Source organism: Artemia sp. Qi Xiang Cuo, chromosome 1 (genome assembly GCF_049724085.1).
Source record: "Artemia sp. Qi Xiang Cuo chromosome 1, ASM4972408v1, whole genome shotgun sequence".
In the NCBI taxonomy this organism is placed as follows: domain Eukaryota; kingdom Metazoa; phylum Arthropoda; class Branchiopoda; order Anostraca; family Artemiidae; genus Artemia; species Artemia sp. Qi Xiang Cuo.
The window spans coordinates 75390447-75411680 of record NC_142794.1 but is presented as its reverse complement, the minus strand read 5'-3'; the positions used below and the strand labels follow the sequence as shown (position 1 = coordinate 75411680).

The 21234-nt window shown below is 34.1% G+C and overlaps 1 protein-coding gene across 1 annotated transcript in view; it reads left to right on the top strand.

The window, feature by feature from the left end:
* The window catches only part of LOC148956731 (uncharacterized), a 104167-nt gene that overhangs the window by 25101 nt on the left and 57832 nt on the right, over positions 1–21234 (top strand). The window contains exon 3 of the mRNA XM_089087045.1: positions 12746–12842. Coding sequence (XP_088943171.1) covers positions 12746–12842 — 97 coding nt within the window. The remainder of the gene's footprint in view (positions 1–12745; positions 12843–21234) is intronic.

Below are 21234 nucleotides of genomic sequence, written 5' to 3'. Positions count from 1 at the left end.
ATGGAAGGCAACTAGGCCCCCTCCCACGCTCATTTTGTTCCCCAAGTCACCCGATCAAAATTTTGATATAGCCATTTTGTTCAGCATGGTCGAAAATATAATAACTATGTCTTTTAGGATGACTAAATCCCCCGAAGTCCCCGGGGGGAGGGCTGAAAGTTATGAACTTTACCAAATGTTAACATATAGTTTTGGTTATTGGGAAGTATACAGACGTTTTCAGGGGGGGATTTTTTCTGGTATTGGGGAGGGGAGTGGGTTGGGGGTTATGTGGGAGTATCTTTCCATCAAGGAAGTTTTCATGGGGGAAGGGACATTCCTGTGAAGGGGGTGCCGGATTTCCCAGCATTATTTAAGAAAAGATCAGAAATTATATGTAAAAAAGAACAAGTTTTTTAACTGAAAGTAAGGAGCAACATCAAAACTTAAAACGGCAGAAAACATTACGTATATGATAGGGTTCACTCCCTAGTCAATACCTCGCTCTTTAAGCCGAAGATTATTTAGTACTTTCATAAGAGCTATGTATTCTAATTAACGGCATTTGTGATTAAGGGGTCATTTTTAAAGAATTGGAAGAAAATTCGAACTTTAGGTTAAAGAGCAAGGTATTGACTAGAGGGCGAACCCTCTAATATATGTATTAAAAATATATAAGATAAGATAAGATTTATTCATAATCAATTAATCATACATTTTTTATATGAATATAGAAGTTCGTTACGTAAGTTAATTCGTAAGTTACGTATATTTATTACTAATAAAAACGTTCGTAAATAAAATTAAACAGGTTTCGAGAAAGCCATTTAACCAAATAAAAGTAAAATTAATATACCAATTTTGTTTTAATTATTCATTTACGGTGAGCCAAAATAAAAACCTGAATTAATTCAAAAACGTTCAAAAATTAAATTAAAAAAAAACATTTTTTTTTTAACTTAAAGTAAGGAACGACGTTAAAATTTAAAACGAACATAAATTATTCCGTCCATGAAAGGGGCTGTCCCCTCCTCAACGCCTAGCTCTTTACGCTAAAGTTTGACTTTCTCACAACTCTATTTTTTTTTAAACAATGAAAAACTTTAGCGTAAAGAGTGAGGCGTTGAGGAGGGGACAGCCCCTTTCATGCACCGAATAATTTCTGTTCGTTTTAAGTTTTAACGTCGTTCCTTACTTTCAGTTAAAAAAAAACTTGTTTTTTTTATTTAATTACATATGGGAATAGTGTTGTACATGTGTAAAAATTACATATGGGAATAGTGTTGTACATGTGTAAAAATCAAACAGTTAGTGTAACGAACTTTAAGTAAGGAGCGACCCGGCTCAATGGTAACCAAAACTATAGAAAACGGAATTTTGATATCAATAGATACATTAAAAGAATCAGATTGAAATGCTGATTTCAAATATATAAGTTTCATCAAGTTTAGTCCTACCTTTCAGAAGCTATGCGCCTGAGACAATTTGGCTGATTTTCGAAAAAAGGGTGAAAGACCCCCTAAAAGTTATAGAACCTTAATGAAAATCACACCATCATATTCAGCGTATCAGAGAACCCTATTGCGGAGGTTTCAAGCTCCTATCTACAAAAATGTGGAATTTTGCATTTTTTGCCAGAAGAAAGATCACGGTTGCGTGTTTATTTGTTTGTTGTTTTTTTTGTTTTTTTTTCCAGGGGTGGTCGTATCGACCCAATGGTCCTAGAATATCGTGGGAGATCTCATTCGAACGGAAATTAAAAGTTCTAGTGCCCTTTTTAAGTGACCAAAAAAATGGAGGGCAACTAGGCCCCCTCCTACACTCATTTTTTTCCCAAAGTCACCCGATCAAAATTTTGAGATAGCCATTTTGTTTAGCATGGTCGAAAATATGATAACTATGTCTTTTAGGATGACTTAATCCACCGAAGTCCCCGGGGGGAGGGCTGAAAGTTATGAACTTTACCCAATGTTAACATAGGCCTATAGTATTGGTTATTGGGAAGTATACAGACGTTTTCAGAGGGGATTTTTTCTGGTAGTGGGGGGGAGTGGGTCGGGGGTTATGTGGGAGGATCTTACTATGAAGGAAGTTTTCATGGGAGAAGCGACATTGCTATGAAGGGGGCGCCGGATTTCCCAGCATTATTTAAATAAAGATCAGAAATTATACATAGAAAAAAAAACAAGTTTTTTAACTGAAAGTAAGGAGCAACATCAAAACTTAAAACGACAGAAAATATTACGTATATGATTGGGTTCATCCCCTATTCAATACCTCGCTCTTTAAGCCAAAGATTATTTCAGTAGTACGGCCATAGAAAAAATAAAACCTACATTGAAACTTACACCTGCGGCATGAATATACAGTGTAGTTTCACGTGCATATTGTAAAAACCTACCAATCCTATTACAATATAGACCTATAAAGTGAACAAACACGTTTTGAGAGTATATTTGAGATTATATAACGCAAACAGACTGGTTTTTGAGGCACTTTCATCATAACATATTTTTTTTTACCAGAAACTAGAAATTGTCAACCTTTTCAAAGAGAGTGAGTAGAACCTGTCAAAGAGTTATATAACCTCTAGCTTAAAGGCATCTCATCGAGTTTGATTAAGAATGCAACATGTCTAGAATTGATGCCATATGCTGTTGAATCATTTACCAAAAAATAACTATATTTGCAAAAAAAAGGGTTTAGCATTTGCGAATTGGACTCTATGAACGATATTAATTAATGTTTGAATAATAGGAGCGTGAATGATTCTCCATAGTGATTGGATCGTATAAAGACGGAGAAAAAGTGTGAAACTGATTGGTAGTTAATCTAAGCTTCAAGATTATATTCACTCACGACTTCTTTATTATACATTTAGAACAATATTAATTTATGGAAACGGTTAATGATGATAAAATAGTTTTATGACTTGACCTAGCTTTACTTCTTTGATGTGTCCTGTATAATCACAAGTGGCGTTTGAACAGTGTTGTCAATTTAAAATAGAGTTTAACGCTATAGTATACTAAAAAGTTAATACTAAGAGCGATGTAGATGGCAAGAAAAGAATTTTAATAATGGATAGCTTTATTTCTTCGATGTGTTCTGTATAATACACAAGTGCCGTTTTAACAGTGTTGTCAGTTTAAAATAGAACCTAACGTTAAAGTACACTAAAAATTAATACTAAGAGAGATGTAGATGGCAAGAAAAGAATTTTAATAATGAATTTCAGAACAAACCTTAGAAATCCTTGCAAATCAAGTAGTAAGGTGTATCTGAGTACGAACCATCAAGAATCATCATCAAGAGACCTCAACCACCCAAAGGTCCCCTATCCCCAAACTCGAAGTGCGCCCCCCAATTTTTTTTATGCATCTTAAAATAAGATAAAATACGCTTACGGATCTAAAAATTTTACACTATCCTTGAACAAAGACATGATGCAGCTTTCCAACAGGTACTTTTCGGCCTATTATTAAAAATACTTAGTTTATTACGTGTATTAAATCTGGGTTTTTTTACGCGGTGGAACGATAAACACATAAGTCATATCTTTAAAAAAAGTGAAGATATAGCATTTTAATAAAGTGTGTTCACATGACAATGTTATTGTAGCATTGAATACCAACAAGGAGAAGTATTTAAACTATGAAACAAGGACAAGTGGTAGCACTATTGGAAATGTATGCATGCATTTTCATGACAGTAAGGAATTAAATTTCTTTGAAGTACCGAAAAAGTTCAACTCTTATGTTGGTGGATATGCGAGATTGAGATCTCCAGAGATGATTGCACTCAAAGAGAATGCCAACATAAAAATAATCGTTGATGATAGAGGACAACTCCTTGCTACTGTTGCAGGTAACACATTACCTGCTGATACATCCTATCGTCAGCTTTCGGGTATTAGCATTCAACGGAAGATCAAAAAAAGAAAGGCCTACTCTTCTACTAATATCATAAACCATATCTTGTCTACGTGCCGAAACTGTTACATGTGTAAAAATAATCTGATAATAGACAGTGAAATTGCCAGAAAAATAAAAAGGGCATTGGTAGAAAATATCACTATGGAATATAAAGATAAATCGATGAACAAAGTACCAGCAAACGTTACTGCCATTGATCAAACAGTCAATGAACCAAATAATACCAAAGACGAAAAGCATATTGAGCCTGTCAATGACACACCAGTAAAAATTGTGTATGACTCAAAATGGAATAATGATTATTCTACTGATTACAAACTAAGAGAAGACAATAACTACAATATCAAGAGAGAACATGGTAAAGTATTTTATGGTACGTATTCAAAATTTGCATCCTTTGTCGGATATACTGGATAAAATTGACAAAATCTAAATATCAGATTGAATAAAGGCTTTATCCATATCATTTGTCAGATATGACGGAAAAATTCACAAAATGTAAGTATCAGAGTGATTAAATGCTTTTTCAGCTTTCTTTGTTAGATATCTCGGATAAGTTCTAAGCGTCACAGTAATTAAATTCTATATCAATATAACTTTCTCGGATTCATATGATAAAATTGGTAAAAATCTAAGCATCAGAGTGAATAAATGCTTTATCAACATCCTGTAAATGCATTTTCACCATCAAATGTAGGGTATATAGGAAAAAATTGACAATTGAAAAGATACATGGGATAAAATAGACAAAATATAAGTATCAGAGTTAATAAATTCATTATCAACATCCTTTTTCAGATATTTAGGATAAAACTGACAGAATCTAAGTATCAAAGTGATGAAATTCCATATAAAAATCCTTTTTTTGAATACGTGGTATAAAATTGACAAAATCTAAGTATCAGAGTTAATAAATGCATTATCAACATCCTTTAAATGCATTATCAACATCATTTGTCGGGTATATCGGATAAAATTGACAAAATCTAAGTCTAAGATTGATTACATTCTATATCAACATCCTTTCTTGAATACTTGGGATAAACTTGACAAAATCTAAGTATCAGAGTTATTGAATTCTATATCAACATCCCTTTCTCAGATACATGGGATAAAATCGACAAAATCTAAGTATCAGAGTGAATAAATGCTTTATCAATATCCCTTAAATGCATTATCAACATCACATGTCAGATACATTGGATAAAATTGACAAAATCTAAGTACCAGAAAGAATAAATTCGTTTCGAAAGTTCGTTTACGTAACTTACGAATTAACTTACGTAACGAACCTCTATGTTCTTATATTTTTAATACGTAAATTAGAGGGTTCGCCCCCTAGTCAATACCTTGCTCTTTAAGCTAAAGTTCGAATTTTGTTCCAATTCTTGAAAAATTACCCCTTAATCACAAATGCAGTTAATTAGAATAAATAGCTCCTATGATAGCACTAAATCAGTAGTAAGGCCATAGAGAATATGAAACCTACATTGAAACTTACACCTGCAGCATGAATATACAGTGTAGTTTCACATGCATATTGCAAAAAGCTACCAAATCTTTTATAATATAGACTTATAAAGTGAACAAACACGTTTTGAGAGTATAATTGAGATTATATAACGCAAGCAGACTGGTTTTTGAGACACTTTCATCATAAAATTTTTTTTTTTTACCAGAGACTAGAAATTGTCAAACTTTTCAAAGAGAGTGAGTTGAACCTGTCAAAGAGTTTGATAACATCTAGCTTAAAGGCATCTCATCAATTTTGATTAAGAATGCAACATGTCTAGAATTGATGCCATATGCTGTTGAATCATTTACCAAGAAAATAACTCTATTTACAAAAAAAGGGTTTAGCATTTGCGAATTGGACTCTATGAACGATATTAATTAATTTTGAATAATAGGAGCGTGAATGATTCTAATTAGTGATTGGATCGTATGAAGATGGAGAAAAAGGGTTCAACTGATTAGCAGTTAAGTAACCCCAAAGAGCATGTTAACTCATAGCTTATTTATTATAAATTTGGAACAATATCAACCTATTAAAATGGTTACCGATGATAAAATGGTCCTCTGAGTCGACCTAGCTTTACTTTTTTGATGTTTTTTGTATAATAAACAAGTGGTGTTTGAACAATGTTGTCAATTTAAAATAGAATTTAACGTTATAGTATACTAAAAAGTTGATACTAAGAGAGATGTAGATGGCAAGAAATGAATTTTAATAATGGATAGCTTTACTTCTTCGATGTGTTCTGTATAATACACAAGTGGTGTTTGAACACTGTTGTCAGTTCAAAATAGAGTCTAACGTTATACTGTACTAAAAAGTTGATACTAAGAGAGATGTAGATGGCAAAAAAAGAATTTGAATGATGAAATTCTGAACAAACCTTAGAAATCCTTGCAAATGAAGTAGTAAGGTGTATGTGAGTACGAACCGTCAATGATCATAAGCACCAGCGACCCTAACCAGCAGACATCAACCCCCCAAAGGTCTCCTATCCCCAAACTCAAAGGGCACCCCCCTCCACTCCAACTTTTTGGCCCCCTCCCCCCACTTTTTTTGAATTTTTTTTTTTTTTTTTTTAGCTTTTTTTTATTATTTTTTTTAACATGATATATTTTTTTAATTTTTTTACATGTCTTCGAATGAGATGAAACACTTAAAACAAAACAAAAATCACATTTAATATTTTCCAAACTCAAATTGAGAATGGTATAGACATGTTAGTCATGACCTTTACTATTAGAAAAATAATATATGAAGTAGCACTTTTTTTTATTGGACTAAAATTTTTTTTTGGACTTCGAAACTATTCAACTTTTTTTTTACGTATCTTAAAATGACATAAAATATGCTTACGGCTCTAACAATTGTACTCTATGCTTGCTCAGAGACACGATGCGGCTTTCCCACTGGTACATTATGGCGGGTTATCGACACTATCTAGTTTATTGAATGTATTAAATCATTATTTTTCTACGCGGTGGAACGATAAACACATAAGTCATATCTTTAAAATCAGTGAAGATGGAATATTTTAATAAAGTGTGTTCACATGACAATGTTATTGTAGCATTGAATTCTGACAAGGAAAGTTATTTAAAGTATAAAACAAGCACAAGTGGTAGCACTATTGGAAATGTATGCATGCATTGTCATGACAGTAAGGAATTAAATTTCTTTGGAGTACCGAAAAAATTAAAGTCTTATGTTGGTGGATATGCGAGATTGAGACACTCAAGGAGAATGCCAACATAAAAATAATCGTTGATGATAGAGGACAACTCCTTGCTACTGTTGCAGGTAACACATTACCTGCTGATACATCCTGTCGTCAGCTTTCGGGTATTAGCATTCAACGGAAGATCAAAAATAGAAAGGCCTACTCTTCTACTAATATCATAAACCATATCTTCTCTACGTGCCGAAACTGTTACATGTGTAAAAATAATGTGATAATAGACAGTGAAATTGCCAGAAAAATAAAAAGAGCAGTGGTAGAAAATATCACTATGGAACATAAAGCTGAATCGATGAAAAACAAAGTACCAGCAAATTTTACTACCCTTGATCAAAGACTCAATAAACCAAATGAAACTAAAGAAGAAAAACATATTGAGCCTTTCGATGACACACCAGTAGAAGTTGTGTATGATTTAAAATGGAATAATGATTATTCTACTGATTACGAACTAAGAGAATACAATAACTACAATATCAAGAGAGAACATGGTAAACTATTTTATGGAACGGATTCAAAATGTGCATCCTTTGTCGGATATGCTGGATAAAATTGACAAAATCTAAGTATTAGATTGAATAAATGCTTTATCAACATCATTTGTCAGATATGACGGATAAAATTGACAAAATCTAAGTATCAGAGTGAATAAATGCTTTATCAGCATCCTTTGTCAGATATCTCGGATAAAATATAAGTATCACAGTGATTAAATTCTATATCAGCATTGCTTTCTCGGATGCATGGGATAAAATTGATAAAATCTAAGTATCAGAGTGAATAAATGCTTTATCAACATCCTCTAAATCAACATCATATTTCTGCTTTATTGGATAAAATTGACAAAATCTAAGTATGAGTTTGATTAAATTCTATATAAATAACCCTTTCTCGAATACATGGGATAAAATTGACAAAATATAAGTATTGGAAGGAATAAATTCTATATAAAAAACACTTTCTCGAATACATGGGATAAAATTGAAAAAATCTAAGAGTCAGAGTGAATAAAATTTTTTTATATCAACATCTATTGTCAGATACATCGAATATAATTGACAAAATCTAAGTATCAGAGTGAATAAATACTGTATCAGCATCCTTTGTCGAATATATCGGATAAAAGTGACAAAATCTGATTACCAGAGTGAATAAATGCATTATCAACATCATTTGTCGGATATGTCAGTTAAAATTGACATGTCGGATAAAATTGACAAAACTTAAGTGTCAGAGTGAACATTTTTTTTTTATCAACATTTTTTGTCAGATACATCAAATATTATTGACAAAATCTAAGTGTTAGAGTGAATAATTTTTTTTATCAACATCCTCTGTCAGATACATCGGATAAAATTGACAAAATCTAAATATCAGACTAAATGTTTTATCAACATCATTTTTCAAATATGTCAGACAAAATTTTTTTATCAAGAAAATATCTTAATTTGTTTAAGGTATAGTATGAATGGCTTACAAAACACACAAAAATATTATCAGAATGAATAAGTTATTTACCAACATCCTTTGTCGAATATGTCATTATGAAAAAAATTGTAAGTAAGTGAGTAAGTAAGTAACAAACTCTTTCTTGAATTCACCTCTTGGATACACAATACAGAAATTTAATTCAGGAAATTATGAAAAAAATTGATCAAATTCTTTATTAACATTCATTATCGATTAAAGTCACTTCCTGTACATACAATACAGCAATTTTCTAAAATATAAGTATCAGAGTAATTAAATTCTATATAAACATCACTTTCCCGGGTACATAGGAAAAAGTTGACAAAATCTGGCAGAGTGAATAAATTTTTTATCAGTATCTTTTGTCAGATACATCGGATAAAATTGACAGAATCTAAGTGTCAGAGTGAATAATTTTTGTTTGTCAACATCCTTTGTTAGATACATCAAATAAAATTGACAAAATCTAAATTTCAGAATGAATAAATGCTTTAACAACATCCTTTATCGGATATGTCGGATAAAACTGACAAAATCTAAGTATCAGAGTGACTAAATTCTATATCAACATCCTTTTCTCGGATACATAGGATAAAATTGACAAATTCTAAGTGTTAGAGTGAATAAATTTTTTTTATAAACATCCTTTGCAGATACATCGGATAAAATTGACAAAATCTAAGTATCAGAGAGAATAAATTCATTATCAACATCTTTTGTTGGATATGTCGGATAAAATTGACAAAATTTAAGTATCAGAGTGAATAATTTTTTTTAGCAACATCCTTTGCCAGATACATCGAATAAAATTGATAAAATATAAGTGTCAGAGTGAATGAATTTTTTTATCAACATCCTTTGTCAGATACATCAAATAAAATTGACAAAATCTAAATTTCAGAATGAATAAATGCTTTAACAACATCCTTTATCGGATATGTCGGATAAAATTGACAAAATCTAAGTATAAGAGTGACTAAATTCTATATCAACATCCTTTTATCCCATGGGTGGGGGGGGTAAGTATAGCATATATTAAATAGCCTACGTAACCTAACTTAGGTAGCCTACCTTTTTTTTCCCTAAACTCCCAAAAGACCAAAGTTTGAATATTGTAAACGCAATGACAAACCACGGTTTACAATCCAATTCTCTATTGAAAGACTCGTTTGACTAGTTTCTTAAGTAACTTCCATATACAATATATCGCGTGGGTTCCGGCTAATTGACAAGTACCTTTTTTCTTTTTTGGGAAATAAGAATATAATCGGATAAAATTGACAAAATCTAAGTATCAGAGTGAATAATTTTTTTTAACAACATCCTTTGTCAGATACATCGAATAAAATTGATAAAATATAAGTGTCAGAGTGAATAAATTTTTTTATCAACATCCTTTGTCAGATACATTAAATAAAATTGCCAAATTCTAAATTTCAGATGAAAAAATACTTTAACAACATCCTCTATCGGAAATGTCGGATAAAATTGACAAAATATAAGTATCAGAGTGACTAAATTCTATATAAACATCCTTTTATCCCATGGGTGGGGGGGGGGGTAAGTATAGCATATATTAAATAGCCTACGTAACCTAACTTAGGTAGCCTACCTTTTTTTTCCCTAAACTCCCAAAAGACCAAATTTTAAATATTGTAAATGCAATGACAAACCAAGGTTTGCAATCAAATTCTCTATTGAAAGACTCGTTTGACTAGTTTCTTAAGTAACTTCTCCATACAATATATCGCGTGGGTTCCGGCTAATTGACAAGTACCGTTACTTTTTTCTTTTTTGGGAAATAAGAATATAATGTTTAAACCACAAAAATAACAGTGGTCAAGTATGATTCTGAATTGTGGGCACTTCGAAAGGCCGAGGAAGATTTATTGCATCTTTTCCAACTTAACTGTCCAAGATTGTCTGAGATATACTCTCTTGACATGGGCGTAGGGAGGGGGGGGCAGGGGGGCAGCGGCCCCCCTAGACCTTCAAAATTGCAGTACATACTTCTAGAAAATCAAATGGTTTAACAAGCAGTTGATAAAACGTCCTCCAACACACTATCAACAGCCCTCCTAGACAATATGCCGTCTATACCCATGTCTCTTGACTGAACCTAGATCAAGCAAAATGCTGTATGAAAAATGTGGCCCGATTCCTTTTTCTAGGGCTATAATCAGGGTCATATCTATGATTTTTTTTTGGGGGGGGGGGTACAAAAGGATTTTTTATTGGGTGGGGGGTACAAAAATAAACTTTTAAAACGCATTAAAAATTTGTTTATATTCATTTTTGTTACGTTTTTACGAGCCGGACAAACATTTGGGGGGGGGGGCCTCATACCTCATATCTCCCCCTTGGATACGTCCTTGGCTATAATAAAAGAAAATAAAAGATAATTTATTGCAAATATTGTATTTTTGGCCATCCATTTGGGGTGAAACGAAAAGCAGATCTTCCCCGCATAGGGTATTGAGAACTCACAAGAAAGTATTTAAAAGAAACTGAAACTTTATGGAATGGGACAAAGAGTGAAAATTTTAGTACAGTCAGATGGAAGAGGAGCTTGTGCAGCTGTTTTGGGAGCTTCTGCAGCTGTGTTTGGAGCTTGTGAAGCTGTTAGTTGCAGAATTAGTAGTGCATCACCTCTTTTTTCAAATTGAGCTCTTTGTGCAGGCTCGATCTGAAAATTTAAATATAACATTTCCATATCTTAAGATTGTACGTTTATGAAGGTTGCAAGGCTATGAAACAAAGACATATTTATGTTGCTAACAAAGTCGTAATTATGGCAGCGAAGATGAACTGATATTGAAGATCGTATGACGACCAAATGTACGATTTTATTGCAGTTAGTTTTAATCTTTGTATAATTTGCCTATTTGGCGTTATTTTGCAAACTTAAAAGACGCGCCATAATTTTCGGATGAAGAAGATCTGCTGCTTTCCTGTTTTTTTTTTCTATATGTCCCAACTTCATAGAAAATACATAAAAAATAGTAACTCGTATAAAATACTGTCAGGGGTTCTTTAAAGTTAAAAAAAAATATGGAGGTAAAAATCTAAAAACATTTGAAAAAAAAGAATAGATAAATAAAAGAATTTATTTACATAAAGTAAGTTCGACTGATCAAATATCCGTCTTTCAACTGCTTTTAACTTTTGACTGGAGCATATTTCGACAATAATGTCTTGGCAAAATATGCTTAATATTCTGTAGAACCTCCAAATACTCAATCTTTTAGAGGGGTCCCCGGACGGAATTTAGGAATTCGCCTGACCATTTATACATGTTTTTTTTTCTCAAAGTTGACAAAACTTTGGTGTAAATAAAGAATACACCTTGTTTATCGAAAAATCAAAGAGCATCATTTTCGAGAGGGTGGCCACTTTGTGATGGAAACTGCCAAGCGTGAATGAACTTTGCAGCACACGTGGCGTTCTGAGATGTATACTAGTTGGCTGCAAGTGGGCGTTCCCTCAATCATTTTGGTACTATCAGGAATTAGGGCCGTCACGTAGGGGGGAGGGGGGAAGCCTCCCCTCCCAATGTTTTCGGTCACTCGGTAAAAAAATTAATTCGGTAAAATCGTAGTGCTTTGCGACACGATGTTTTTGACGCAGCTAAAATTCTTTGTTCGGTTCAATAAAGACCACGAAAATAATGACATGTCATCTACAGAAATTTTGAACTTTGTCAGTAAACGCACCAGTTTTACCGACTCCTGGCGTTATTTCATAGATGGTGCCACAACTTCCCATTTGGTTAGATAAACAACATTAAAATAGTGACATGACAGGTACCGAAATCTAAATCTCGGTTGGTAAATGGAGTGGTTTTACCGACTCGTGTAGTGATTTTACGTATTGTATTCGAAACGGACATTATGCTAATTATTGACAAAAACAGTCGGTAAAAATGACCAGCCAATCGGTAAAATCTCTTGCCCCCCTTAAACATTTTGGCTAGTAACAGCACTGTCAGGAATACTATCTAACTGTTTTTGCATATTTTTCAGTTTACATGCCTCCCCCAGGGTGTGGTACAACTTAAAAAAGAGCGAATGCACTATTAATTCAAGTATTTCGTTTCTTTGGTTTTAGTCTGCAAATCTTGCATCGTAAAACATCTGAAAGGAAGTAATTTTTGCCCTGCTTGTGACGTTCTGGTGCATAAAACCAAACCACTAATGCACATCAGGTAAGCTAATCTCTACTAAGATAATCGATTTTTGCAAAATCAATTGCTGATTTCTGAATTTTGCTCTTAGTATATCGTTTTTTAATTTCTTCTCGTCAGGCTAAAAATTATTCATCAGCAAGCTCCTGAGTTGAGCGTTATAATGAAACTCAATGTCCATTCATTCAAGCTTCAGTTAACAGTGTTTGCTATGTTTAAGTAGTCTTTGTGTTCAGTTTCAGTTTTCTGTGACTTTTGTGTCTGATGGCTCTTCCCGAGCTTCCTGTATTGATTGAACAACCTGATTGTACAAATTGATTGAAAAAAGGACCATCTGATAAACGTAGAGTTCAGCTAGTCAAATTCAAGCAACGAAAACCTTTCGAACAACAACTACAATAATTCAAAAAACAACGAAGAAAAAACAAAAACAGTGACACTATTTCAAATGGAAGATTAAACAATAGTTGCGTTTCTGCTTAGTTACGGACCTTAGTCTTAGCTCTAGGCAGCTGTGCTTAAAAAAGTGCTGTCATTGTATTTTACAATCTCAGAGCCCTTGGGCATTGACATTTGAATCCCCGAGCGAAAACGCCTTGTAAGCATGTCAAGTCAGGCTAAAAACCCAGGAGGGATCTAAACCTGTCAGTACCTGCGGCAAGAACAGTGGCGGATTTAAGTATTTGCCACCAGTAGGCTATTTCAATTTTTCCACCCTACTTACCATTACAAAGCAAGTCCGTTTTTACAATCTTATTAAAAACTATTTTATGTTAATGAAATAATAACTTTAAAGTTTGTGAAATATCTTAGTAGAGTTAATAATAAATAAGTATAAGTAATAAATAAGAATACCTTCTGCCTGTTATTAATATGATTGCCAATTACGGTATCCTTGTGAAGGTGAAGGTTTAGTTTTACTAATTATTTTTGCTAGTCAGTATACTCATTGATTTAGTAAATTATGTGAGTAGGCTATGTTAATTGTTATAGAAAAAAATCATTTTGTATTTGCCGAAAAAAATACTACCGACAATGTCAGTAAAATTGCCAACAAAATACACTGTACACATCAGATAAATTTGAAAGAGCTTATTCAGGGATTTTAAAATTTTGAAACATAAGCGATGCCAATAAAGCGATTACGCCAAAGAATCAGTGTATTAAAATAACAAACACATATATCAATATTTGTTCCTTTATGTAATATTTATTATTGTAAATTTTTTTTGGTCACCCCGAATTTAAGCCGCCCCCAAATTTTGCCGTCCATGTGCGCTCCTTGCACACCGCCTAGGAATGGCCCCGGTACGTTCATTACGTAGGGCGCTAGCACTGTCTCTTCAGCTTCGGTCAATTTGAACATTTTTTCGCATTTTTTATTAAAATCCGCCGCCTCCTAAAATTTTCCGTCCTCGGCCTCAGCCTACTGGTAAATCCAGCACTGGGCAAGAATGACATTTGGTTCCCCCGGTCAACAAAAAGGTGTGCGTGTAACTATACCCTCGTTTAACTGAACCCCAAGCAACTGACCCCCTGTAACTGAAACCTCGTCCATCTGAATCCTGGTGCGTATGAACCTCCATGGAACTGAACCCCCGCTTAGCTGAACCCTCGTATAACTGAACCTCCGTGCAACTGATTCCCATTTAACTGAATCCTCGTGCGAATCAACCCCATTTAACTGAACCCTCGTACATCTCAACCCCCGTTCAACCGAACCCCGTGCAACTCAACCCTCATTCGATTCCATATCGATGCAACTCAAACCCATTTAGCTCACCTCCCATTCAACTCAACTTCCATCCAATTCAATCCTCATTTAACTCAATCTTCATTCAACCCAAACCCTGTTTAATCCAAACCTGTCTGACTAAACCCCTATTCAAATCAATCGCATTCAGCTCAACCCTCCTCAAATCAACAACATAACTAGAAAATGTAATTCAGCCCGTTTTGTCGAAGGTGACGAAAGCTGACTCAAACTAAATGGTCTTTTTTATTTTATTTTCTGCCGTTTCGGTGTAAAAGTATCCCCCTACAAAAAACAACAATTCATCCTTTGCCCTATATATTTAAAAATTAGCAAAAGTTGTTTTGCTCAGGGTCAGAACACACCTGATGGTCATGGTCGCAGCAATAGTTGTACCTTAATACAGAGAAAACCAGCAACTAGTTCAAGAATTACAGCTGTTATTTAAATTAATCTTTTTGGTAAAAGTTTATTGCGGAGACAAACTTAAAGTAATTTCTAAAAAGAGCTGGAAACGCTGATAAATCTTCCTTTTTCTGTTTTATTTGTCCAGTACTATTAGGGCACTAGAATATCGTAAAGAGCTGTTTAAGGTTATTTGAAAGCTAATATTCACATTTAAGTGCTTTTTCATAATTTCGTCATGACAACACTATCATTAAATGCCTTATGGCACAAAAATGCGATTTTAGTGTCATTTCTGGAGTGTAAACGATTGGAATCATAAAAGGTTTACCACTGAAATCCCCATGATCAGGAACCCCTAAACTAATGTTTAAAATGCCCCTCTTCAATACTCCCTTTTTTAGTCACCTTCGTAAGTGAAGAAAAAAGAGTTTTGAGAAAACTACCCAGTGGAAATTTTTTTTATTCAAATACATGGCTAATTCGTTAATCATAAAGGCCATTTATTTTCATTTCAAAACTACAAAATTCATTATTTCGCAGTTTATGTAACGTATATTTACAAAACCAGCTAAAAAAAAGCTGACTCATGATATTTCCGGTTCTAGGCGAATACCCCCCCCACCGCGGAAAATACCCCCCCCCCCCAAAAAAAATACCCCCCGTGGAAAATAAGGCTTTACAAATTTTAGAACTTTATTTGAGTTTTTTTTTTCCGAACGGGGAAGGAATTTTGGTACTTGTGTATTATGCGCCACTCACTCAAGTTTACGCTGTGTAAAATTCGAGAACACACCGGTTTTTTTGTTAGTGTCTTCGTTACTTTAGAAATAAATTCGCGCTATATATTTACACATTAGGGGGGGGGGTAAGCATAGTGGGTCTGTTAGAGATATTCGTTTTGTACAATTATTCTGCATATTATATAGATAGACAAATGTGTGTATTTTAAAGCCAAATATACGGCCATGAACACAGTAAAATAACATGAATGAATATAGTGAAGGCGGGGGTGTGTGTCCCCTCCCCATAGAAATATCCTCTGGAAAATTTAATCCTGGCGAAGATTTACCCTGGACAATTACCCTTAACATCTCCACACTTAAAATTAAATCGGCAAAGAGAAAGCAAGACAAATAAAGAAATTTCGTATATGAATTCTTGCAAATTCGAATTTTACACAGCGTAAACTTGAGTGAGTGGCGCATAATACACAAGTTCCAAAATTCCATCCCCCTACGAAAATAAAAAAAAATGGGAGGGCATTTTTTGTGGGGTTAAACAAGCCCTCCATTCACTATATTCATTTATGTTATTTTACTGTATTCATGGCCGTATATTTGGCTTTAAAATACACTTATTTGTCTATCTATCTAATATGCAGAATAATTGTACCAAACACATTTTGCATGCAGACCCGTTATGCTTACCCCCTCCCCTAATGTGCAAATCTATAGCGCAAATTTATTTCTAAAGTACCGAAGAAACTAGCAAAAAAAAAAACGGTGTGTTCACGAATTTTACACAGCGTAAACTTGAATGAGTGGTGCATAATAGCCTACACAAGTACCAAAATTCCATCCCCCTACAGAAATTAAAAAAATAAAACTCAAATAAAATTCTCAAACTTGGAAAGGCTTATTTCCCCAGGGGGTTATTTTTTTTTTTTTTTTTGGGGGGGGGGGGTATTTTCCGCGGGGGTATTTCCAACGGGGGGGGGGGTATTTTCCGGGGGTAAACGCCGGCCACCAATATTTCCCTGTATTTGGAGTATTTTGAAAAAAAAACTAGCTCTTTATACGAAGACTGGGTTAGCTTGAGTTTATTAGATAATTTAAATTATATGGTAAAAGTTATAAGTACTATATTGACTTTTTTTTCATTACCACACTGCCTTTCTTTGACGAAACGAATAAGATTTTCATTAGGGATAAGTCCTTTATTAGACAGTGAAAAAATAAATACAAAAGTTCTGAATATCTCGAAGACACAGTCGGTCTTCAGTCGGTATTTCCGCTGATGATGAAGACCGACTGTGTCTTCGAAATATTCAGAACTTTTGTATTTGTTTTTCACTGTCTAATCAAGGACTTATCCCTATTGAAACTGTTATTCGTTTTGTCATAAGTATCATCACTAATGACTGACTAATAAACACTTTATAAGTCAGTCTTTTATTTTGTGCAGGCTAGTTAAAGACTTTCTTGCTCCTAAGAGCAACATCCTTGTTTTTTTTTAGTTACGGTTTGTGTTTTCAGTAAAGCTCTAGTTTTCATTAGGCTATTCTACATATATGAGGTGATATCATGGGTTAAAACCAAAGTTAGAATCTTTACATGTTTTATCTTGTTGTACCTGTTTGTTTGTTTAAGTCGTGTGAATAAATGCCTGTCAAGATCGTTCATGAAAAAGCTGTTTCGTTGTCACAAAAAAAGAAAAATAAAATCGGAAGTCGCAAACCATTAAAGCTAGATTTAATTGTTGAACGAAGATTGAGTAAACTGGGGCCCAGTTAAATGGGGGTACAGTTCCACGAGGGTTCAGTGAAATGGGAAGGAGCTGAACGTGTGTTGAGTTCCTCGTGGATCCAGTTAAACGGGGGTTCAGTTGCACTGAAGTTCAGTTTTGTGAGACTTAACTTGCAGGGTTCAGTTCCACGGGTTCATTTGCATGAGGGTCCAGTTAAATGGGATTGAGTTGCACGATGGTTCACTTAAATGGTGTTGAGTTGCACAGGGGTTCAGTTTTACGACGGTTCAGTTGCACGGGGCCTCAGTTACACAGGGGGCTCAGCTGCACGAGGGTTCAGTTGTACGAGGGCTCAGATGCATGGGGGTTCACTTGCACAACGGTTATATTACACGAGGTTTCAGGTATAATCGAACCCAACAAAAGCTTTGTAAATATCAAATCATGGTTATTTTACTTCTTTATTTATTGTATATTTATTTAATTGTTTTACTGTCATTAATATGTTTTATGCAAATCCTAGATATACAATAAGCTTGAAAAAAAATCCATAAGATTCGGCGTAACAATATTCTATTGGTAACACATTATACATACAATTTAAATTATGTAGAGTTAATCTGATCATTTAATTAGCTTTAAGTGCTTTACTTGAAGCAAATATCTTTACAATGTCTTTCTATGAAAGCTTCTATGCCATATCATGTTCTATTTTGTTTTTTTTACCCAGGCTTGTCAACCGCTGCCTGGCCGTCGTATTTGTAAGATAGTTTTTAATTAAAATTATTTGCTGAAGTTTCTTTCATTAGAAGGCATAGTTAAGTACATTTTCAAGGCAAACGTTGCCACGTTCCAGAGACGAAAAATTAGTGTTTGAATTTTATTTTATCCGACCAAAAAGTACCTTATGAGCTAGCGTTGTCTGCGAACCAGTGCCCGGCGCAGCTGCCCCTTTGCCCCCATAGACTCGTCCCTGTAAAAACCAGCAGATAAAGTCCTCAAGAACAGCTATTCTCAGCTTTGGAATTTGCCATTGGCGCTAGAGCCCGAAAAACAATGACATTTTGTCCGATGACAGATAAAAACAATGACAGTTTGTCCGATGACAAACAAAAACGACGAAAATTTTCCTGGTGACAAAAAAAACAATGACAGTGTATCTGATGACAAGAGAAAAAACAATGAAAGCTTATCTGATGATAAGAAAAAACAATGACAAAAACAAATAATGACGGTTTGCCCGATGACAGAAAAAAAACTGATGAAACGTTTTCCTATGACAGTCTTGGTAAGGAAAAAAAAAATATGGCAAAAAAAAAACGATGATCAAATTAGCTAATAGTAAATTGTCCAGATACGAATGAAAACTGGGTTGAAACTGAAACATGGATTAACATTTTGGGTACTCCCGTACAATCCAGAACACACTCGAGAAATGAAGTTAGGTCAATCATTATGAAATATACCAAGACATGATGTGAAAATATATACTTTTGATTATATAATAATATAATTTGGGCTATATATTCGCACATTAGGAGGGTGATGGCAAAGTAATGTAACCTAACGTAACCTTTCCCCCACACCCCCCCCCCTCATGTGCAAATATATAGCCCAAATTATGCAAGTCCAATGCATTCTGTCACCCGTCATTTGTCTTTGTAACTATGAAACCGGTTATCTTAGATCTTTCGTTGAGCAAACTTCTCGAGTGTGTTCTGGATTTTACCAGAGTACCAAATTTTGCTATGCACTATCATATGCTAATCTCAGAATTGAAGTCGAAATTTTCCATCGCCCAGCATTTTCCTTTTTTATTTTAAATTTTTCTTCCTGTTTAATAGCATTTATATATAAAACTTGCTGATTAGAAGGAGTATTTTGTATTTAAATTCCAGTCAATTATGTTTGGCTAGTAAAGTTTGGTGATTTTGCCTGTGAATTCAAGAATAACTCAAAAATAACATTTGCTCCCAGATTTTCTTCGCCCCTCCCTAGATAATATCCTTCTTGTATCTTCATCAAAACAAACTAAATTGTTCAAACAAAAATGGTCCCCTCTTTAGAAACTAAAAAAAAAAAAAAAAAAAAAAAAAAAAAAAAAGTAAACAATTTTCTTAATCATTTATTAACCCTTCCGCAGAAGGTCGCACTGTTTACAGAACGGATTTAATTTTCATATAGAATATACCATATGTATCTCGCTTTCGAAAAGCCTGAACAACAAGAACCTGTTCTGCTTTGAGTCCTTTATGTCATGATTGCAGCGATAGCTGTAATCTAGTAAAGAGCGAACCACGTCCCAAATTAGCCAAAAGTCTAAAATCCGTTTACAAGAAGCTATCTAGTGAGTTAAAATTGTCATTTGAAGCTGATTCAGGAATGATGATTATTATTTCAATTAAACTTAACATTAAAATAGTATTTTGAAAACAAATTTACAGGAATTTTCAAAAAGAGCCTTAAACCCCTCGAAAATGGCGTTGGATCAAAATAGCAAGTAGACCATTCGAATCCCCATTCCTGAAAACCTAATCCAGGGAACTTACAACCCCCCCCCCTCGACCTTGAACAACAAGGAAAATCGCTAGTTTTAATTGGTTTGCATGTGTATATCCTTTTGTTCTTAATTGTTTTTTTTCCGCTAGCAGGTACTGGAACATCATGGAAAGCTGTTTAAGGTTTAATTTATAAGATAATTTTTATATATAACCTCTTTTTATAAATTCGACTTGATAAAATCATCATGAAGTGCCATATGTCACCCAAAAAAGGTAAACTTTGAGTGCCAATTCCGGAATCGAAATCCTGGGTGGGGCGAACATCACAGAGAGCTGTTTAAGGGCTTATTTGAAAGTTATTTTTTATTTATAATGGCTTTTTTTTAATTTGACTTGATGATGCCATAATAAAGTGCTGTGTAGTACCCAAAATTGCACTCTGGGTGCCACTTCTAGAATAGAAAGTCTGGGAAGAATGATAAAGGCACTAGCATAATCTCCATAGCTTAAAACATTAATTCTGTGGATTGCAATCACCCCTGTCACTCCTCCCTGCCCCCTTAATATTATTCACAAATCGTCTACTAACTAACAGAACTAATAGGCTACCGCAACATAATAGATTAACAACAGCCAATTTGCTGCCATTAATCTTCATTGCAGTGTTGCAGTCTTTTTCTGGTTTCATTTGACTATTTCTTATGCATCCTGAAAGAATTTTATACACATTGTACTTATTGATAAGTACGATCCTTTTTATTCATCTGACCAAACACTTGAAAGCTTTGATCAAATCTCTAGATTATTTGGAAATATATGAAAATCGAATCATTACTCAATGAGTCTCCCTCTTTCAGAAACCACGTAGACAAGGTGATGCGTGCGAAGCGTTGCGAAAGTGTGCCGGTACTCTTGCATTATAAGGGCCTTTCTAAAAAGTCAAGTTTGGTCAATGCTAATGAAATAAAATAGGATGAATATATAATAGTTTAGAAACAAATTTGGGCTATATATTTGCACATTAGGGGAGGGGGGGGGGGGGGGTAAAGTAAACCGTATATTAAATACGTAACCTAACCTAGGTACCTTCCCCCCGCCTAAACCCCCCAAAAACAACAGTTTAAATATCGTATACGCAATAAAAAACACGCTATCATTGTGTTACTCTATAGCGGTTAACCCGTCAAAACGGGTTAACCGCCAAAAAACAACAGTTTAAATATCGTATACGCAATAAAAAACACGCTATCATTGTGTCACTCAATAGCAGTTAACCCGTCAAAAA